At 41.0% G+C, this 6,452-nt stretch overlaps 1 protein-coding gene and 1 long non-coding RNA gene across 2 annotated transcripts in view; both read left to right on the forward strand.

Annotated features, from left to right (window-relative positions):
• Positions 1 to 3,693, forward strand: part of LOC102195270 (uncharacterized) — a 10,764-nt gene extending 7,071 nt beyond the window's left edge. The window contains exon 3 of the long non-coding RNA XR_311469.1: positions 3,671 to 3,693. This is a non-coding gene — a long non-coding RNA (uncharacterized LOC102195270). The remainder of the gene's footprint in view (positions 1 to 3,670) is intronic.
• A 1,047-nt stretch (positions 3,694 to 4,740) lies between these two features.
• Positions 4,741 to 5,802, forward strand: LOC102194973 (protein FAM163B-like). Its single transcript, XM_005724080.1, has 2 exons — positions 4,741 to 4,794; positions 5,431 to 5,802. Exons 1-2 carry the CDS (start codon positions 4,741 to 4,743, stop codon positions 5,800 to 5,802), a joined length of 426 nt encoding a protein of 141 aa, XP_005724137.1.
• The last annotated feature ends 650 nt before the right edge of the window (positions 5,803 to 6,452 follow it).

The following is a 6,452-nucleotide window of genomic DNA, read 5'->3' on the forward strand; positions in this document are numbered from 1 at the left end:
ACACACACACACACACACACACACACACACACACACACACACACACACACACACAGGGTTCTTTATCGCTCGCACGCAGCTAATTTAGTGCTTTCTCTAGACAGGCTTGTTTAGAAGCAGATCTTTTTGAGGCGAGACAGTAAATTTGCTGTGCGCTTTGGAGATAAATATACGTGCATCTGCATTGATTTATTTCTTTTCTTTTATTTCTTTACACTGCTTTGGTTCTTTTGTGTCTCAGTGTCAATCAGATCGGTTTGCTTAAGGTTATTTACCTGCAAAGCAAAGAAAAGGGGAGAGGAATTGGGTTCATGTGACAGTATGCCCTGATAATATCCAGGAGATTTCATGGTGGCAGCTATCAGCGCAGCAGTGAGAGGTGATTTTGAAGCTGTCACAGTAAAAAAAGGACAAGCGACATATCGCTTGAATGTATTATTATTATTATCCTGAAACTGTGCTGCACATACTTGTATGAAATGCCACACATATTATTAGCATGCAGAGAATGTGCTGCTGCATTCAGCAGATTAATTCAACCACACGTTGAGTGTTATTTTTCAATTCAAAACAGCTCCCAGTTGTTTTAAGTATTCTGGAGTGAGCGTGATTCATTCCTTTGTATGCCTATTTATGGGTTATATAGAAAGAACAGATTCTTTGTCATGAAATAGCGGCTGTAATACAAACCCACCAGCCACTTCATTAGGTACATGTGGCTTTACTCCTTTTTGCATTCAGAGCTGACTTAATTCTTCATGGCATAGATTCAACTGGATGCTGGAAACATTCTTCAGAGGCTTTGGTTTGACGTGATAGCATTATGCATTTGCTGCAGAAATATTGCTTGCACATTCGTGATATCAATCTTCCATTCCACTCCATCCCAAAGTTGCTCTATTGAACTGAAATCAGGTGACTGTGGAGGCCATTTGAGAGCAGTGAACTTACTGTCATTTTCAAGAAAGTAGTTTGAGATGATTTGAGCTTTGTGACATGGCGTGCTATCCTGCTGGAAGCAACCATCAGGGGATGGGTACACTGTGGTCATACCAGGATGGACATAGTCAGGGACAACACTTGTGTATGGAGTGGTGTTTAAACAATGCTTGACTGGCACTAAGGGCCCCAAAGACTTCCAACCTTTTACATCACCAGCAGCAGCTGGAACTGTTGTGCTTTCACGTTGTTTATACCAAGTTCTCAACCTATTATTCTAATTACTTACAGAAATCAGCAGAGCAGGTAACATTTTCCAGTGTTTTATTGGCTAATTTTGGTGAATTGTAGCCTTAGTTTCCTGTTCTTTAGATAGCAGGAGTGGCAGTGGGTGTGGTCTACTGCTGCTACAACAGAAGACCACACACACTGCTTCAAGGATTTGATGTATTATCCCTTCACAGATACTCATTTGCATACCTTTGTCGTTATAAATGTACTTTTCTAAGTTGCCTTCCTATCAATATGAAGCAGTCTGGCCATTCTCCTCTGAGCTCTGAAATCAACGAAGCACTTCTTCAGACTTGAGCTGCAATGCATTGGGCTGCTCCCACCTGAGTGGCTGATTTGTATTAACAAGCAGCTTAAAATGTGGCCTGGGGGTGTATTTTATAAACTACTTTTAGACATTTTAGGCAACCACGTGTGTTATTTAATTTTTAAAAGCCACACATTATATAACTACACTGTATTTATGGGCTAAACAGTTGCTTGGTTGAATATAAATTACATAATTACAGAATCATAGAAATTATCAGCGGCATAGCACAACAGCTGCTATGTAGCGTTTCTCATGCCAAACATTTCCTCCTGACAGAAGCCTCTTTTTCTACCTGCAGGAGTTCCAAAGAGAGGTGATTTTGAGAGTAACAGTCCTCAGGCCTGCTATGGTTTCCTACCTCCTTACATTCTCCCGCTGTCTTCTTATGTGTGTGTTCGGTTGGTTTGTTGGAATTCAGACCTGACGGCGCCTTGAAAAGATTATTTTTGCTCTGAGCACTTAACCTCTGAAAATTAAAAAAACAAAAAAACATTAGCCTGGAGGCTATAGCCTGCAGATGGGTTACAAATGAAAGAAATAGTTCAGTATTGCAGCTCAGAATTCCTCTCATGTTAGTTCACTGAGTGTTGAGCAGAAGCTGGGAGGGGATGAGCTCAGCATTAAGACAGCATGCAGTGCTAAACAGCTACCCTTCATGTGCCAATGTTTAAAAATACAACTACTATATTTCAGAGCTGCAACATCACTGGAGTGCCCAAAAGCACAAGGTGTGCAATACTCAGAGACATGGCCAAGGTAAGAAAGGCTGAAAGACGACCACCACTGAACAAGACACACAAGCTGAAACGTCAAGACTGGGCCAAGAAATATCTCAAGACTGGTTTTTCTAAGGTTTTATGGACTGATGACATGAGAGTGAGTCTTGATGGGCCAGATGGATGGGCCCGTGGCTGGATTGGTAAAGGGCAGAGAGCTCCAGTCCGACTCAGACGCCAGCAAGGTGGAGGTGGAGTACTGGTTTGGGCTGGTAGCATCAAAGATGAGCTTGTGGGGCCTTTTCAGGTTGAGGATGGAGTCAAGCTCAACTCCCAGTCCTACCGCCAGTTTCTGGAAGACACCTTCTTCAAGCAGTGGTACAGGAAGAAGTCTGCATCCTTCAAGAAAACATGATTTCCATGCAGGACAATGCTCCATCACACGCGTCCAAGTACTCCACAGCATGGCTGGCAAGAAAGGGTATAAAAGAAGAAAAACTAATGACATGGCCTCCTTGTTCACCTGATCTGAACCCCATTGAGAACCTGTGGTCCATCATCAAATGTGAGATTTACAAGGAGGGAAAACAGTACACCTCTCTGAACAGTGTCTGGGAGGCTGTGGTTGCTGCTGCACGCAATGTTGATGGTGAACAGATCAAAACACTGACAGAATCCATGGATGGCAGGCTTTTGAGTGTCCTTGCAAAGAACGGTGGCTATATTGGTCGCTGATTTGTTTTTGTTTTGTTTTTGAATGTCAGAAATGTATATTTGTGAATGTGGAGATGTTATATTGGTTTCACTGGTAAAAATAAATAATTGAAATGGGTATATATTTGTTTTTTGTTAAGTTGCCTAATAATTATGCACAGTAATAGTCACCTGCACACACAGATATCCCCCTAGAATAGCTAAAACTAAAAACAAACTAAAAACATTCAGCTTTGATATTAATGAGTTTTTTGGGTTCATTGAGAACATGGTTGTTGTTCAATAATAACATTATTCCTCAAAAATACAACTTGCCTAATAATTCTGCACTCCCTGTATGGTGATAATCAACTGCAGCTCAGCGAAAATATGACAAAAAAAATATCTCACTATTTGAACCCAATAACGATGTAAGTAGACCTAGTTTGGGGTATGGACAGACTTCTGGCAAATACAGTTTGTAAAGAGTAAATAGTCTTATAAATGTTTCCTGTTCCAGAGTTTGTCATTTGATTCAATCAGAAACAGAATCGTTTGAATCATATTTGCTCGAAGCAAAGCAGCTTTGCTTTTATACATCATGAAAACCCAGAAGGACTTTTATTTTGGAAGAATGGCATTTGTGCATTTTTATCAGTTGCAATTGTATAATAATGGCATATAAATACACTAATCCAGCCTATTTTGGTTATTTTTTCAGGCATTAGAAACCTTTGCTGGACGTAAGTATGCTAAATATTCTGCGGAAGTTATTCTAACATTACTGAAATCCAAATGTAATTCTTGACTCATTTTCGCCTCTTTTCTGTCTTTGTTGATTCTGTGTGAAGGGTTTGATGGAGAGCTGGTCGGATGTCAGCGGGAACTATTGTCATAACCGGAGGAATACTTGCCGGAGTGATACTGCTGTGCATTGTAGCAGTTCTCTGTTACTGTAGACTCCAGGTATTACTGTGCACGTTCATGTTTCTTGGTCTTTTAGGAAGTTTGCTGTTCACCCAAAAGCTCTTTTTACATTACTGATGTTTACTGGCTTAACAAACTCAACTAACTAATCTAGTTTGTGACCGTGTGCAATGAACTTGCAGTCTTACTGTCTTTGAAATACTTGCTTCAAAGATGGGCACCACTCGCACTCAGCTGGCATCTTAAAAGCGAGTGAAAAAATGGCAAATTGACACAGTCTGCTATTAGTCTGCAATTAAGTAGCGTCAAGTTGGCAGTTACTTGCTATCTGTTTGATATAATACTGTGATAAATTAGTGCAAATCTGTTGCCATCTACATGCACAGTAATTCACACTAATTGGAAATTCGCATTAACTTGCAATCAGAGTCCAGACTGAACTTCTCAGGCTTGAAACAGAAAGGTTTCCACAGATATTGTTGTAGTTGCTCCAGGATTTTAATTTACTAGCAAAATATCATAGACGCTAGCCACTTGCTTTTATTAATAAATATAACCACAAGGCAGAGCTGGTTGCCAAACAAACAAGTTGGTAACCAGCTGGATGAAGTCACCTTATCCAAAGAGACCCATTGCAGACTAGTTGCACTTGTTGCCACATATTGATTTAGCTGATTGCAATCTGTGTGCGTTTAAAAATTAAGATATAAAATTCATTTCAATGCAATTTTATTTACATAGTGCCAATTTAAAGCAACAGTCAGTCAGTAAGGTAAAGACAGACAATTATAGAGTAAAAAAACAAGAAATTTAAATCACCAGACAACCAACCAAGTTGGCAGACTTCAAAAAGTAGTAACAGGGATGAGTACTCAGCTGTCTGACCGTCCAGCTGTCATTGTCCATGTCCACAACAGAGTAAATTCTAGGCTTCAGTCATATTGCAATAGTTAAAATAGAAACAATCAAACAAACAAGCAAAAGTGGTTGCTGTGAGATTGAGGTTGTCGAGCGCTCAACCTGGAGGCGACCTACTTCCAATCGTTCCCTAAATTTGCCAAAAATTCACTTCAGTCACCGGGCAACTCGAGGATGTTGCAGTCCTATTTTTAATCTAGTGAGACTGAGCCATAACCCAGTCTAATTGTTTGCCACCTTAACATGGTTTTCCACATTCTGTCTCATTTATGTAACATAGCACTCTAGTACCAAGTCACAGCTGGATCTGGTTACAATAAAAGCAGATGTGGTGGCCAGAGCAGTCAGTGGTTCAACATTTGCACAAAGCACAGTGCAGACTGCCCTTCCAAAGCCTAGTGACAGGTGTCTGAGTATACTGTCAGTCTTTTCACCTGCCTCTGAAAAAAAACTACTTCTAAGTATTCCCACCATGTTAAACAGAATTTTGTTTGTCACTGTTCATATTTTGATTTTGATATCACAACTTTATTTTGCTGTGATAAAGCAATCAGAATCACAGAATGTTTAAGAAGACATCCAAACCCTTGTTCTTCTTGCTCACACCCTGGTGCCTTCTTTGTCATCCTCCTGCAGTATTACTGCTGTAAGAAAAATGATTCTGAGGTGGACGTGGCCTCCATGGCAGGACCGGATCCTCTCGCTCACTTTCCATGCAACGCCTGCAACGCCCTCGCCATGGACGGCACTGCCATCACCCCCGTCTCTCTGGATCAGCTGGATTCGGGTTCTCACCACTGCCCCAGCTGTTCACCGTACACCCTGCGCTCGGGACTCACAGACGACATGCGTAACGGAGGGGAGCGTCTCGGCTTCCATACTTACTACGAGAACCCGTCTGTATCTCTTCCCCTGTCGGTTCACCCTCAGAGCTCCTCCCCTCTGAGCTACTGCAGTCCCTCGGACACGTTTCCTCCCCCGCCGCGCTCCTACAGCACTGACGTCTGACCTTTGCTTCACTGTACAGACACACACACACACACCTACAGCGTCTAGCACATGCCCTTTTGTTTGAGACTAACTTCAGGTAATTGATTAGAGGACAGCACAATTATACACACACATGCCCATATTACTGTACATGCCCACATAATTTGAAGGGAAGTGACCCATAAACTAAGCCTACTGATAGAGCCCCATGGTGGGCGACAAATCTGGGCATGATCTGCAGCAGGGAAATATTACATAAAATTGGCCACATTACTCTTTAAAAAAACTCATATTTTAATCTTAGTACGACTTTTACTTAAACAAAAGCTATAAAATGTATAAGTACCATTACAGTTAGCATCTCATTGAGCCCGGTCACACATGATAGTGTTTTTAGTAAATGGCTCAAAGGTTGGAGCTAGTCTACAAACTCTATAAATGCATCTGGGGCAATGAAGTCATTCAGGTTACATATGATCAGGGACACATAACAAAGCTTTTAGTACAGAGTAAACTCAGACAGTCCCCAGGCAGAAAAACAGGCGAGGTTTTGGGGCGTTAAAGTCATTTAGTCATTAAAAAATTGTGACATATAGAATTTGTTTTTTAATTTGTGTGAAGTTTTGTGAATGTAATTATGTAATTTATAGAGAAAAAATGCATTCAGT

Source organism: Pundamilia nyererei, unplaced genomic scaffold (genome assembly GCF_000239375.1).
Source record: "Pundamilia nyererei isolate P.nyererei 1_Seehausen unplaced genomic scaffold, PunNye1.0 scaffold00010, whole genome shotgun sequence".
Taxonomy (NCBI): Eukaryota; Metazoa; Chordata; class Actinopteri; order Cichliformes; family Cichlidae; genus Pundamilia; species Pundamilia nyererei.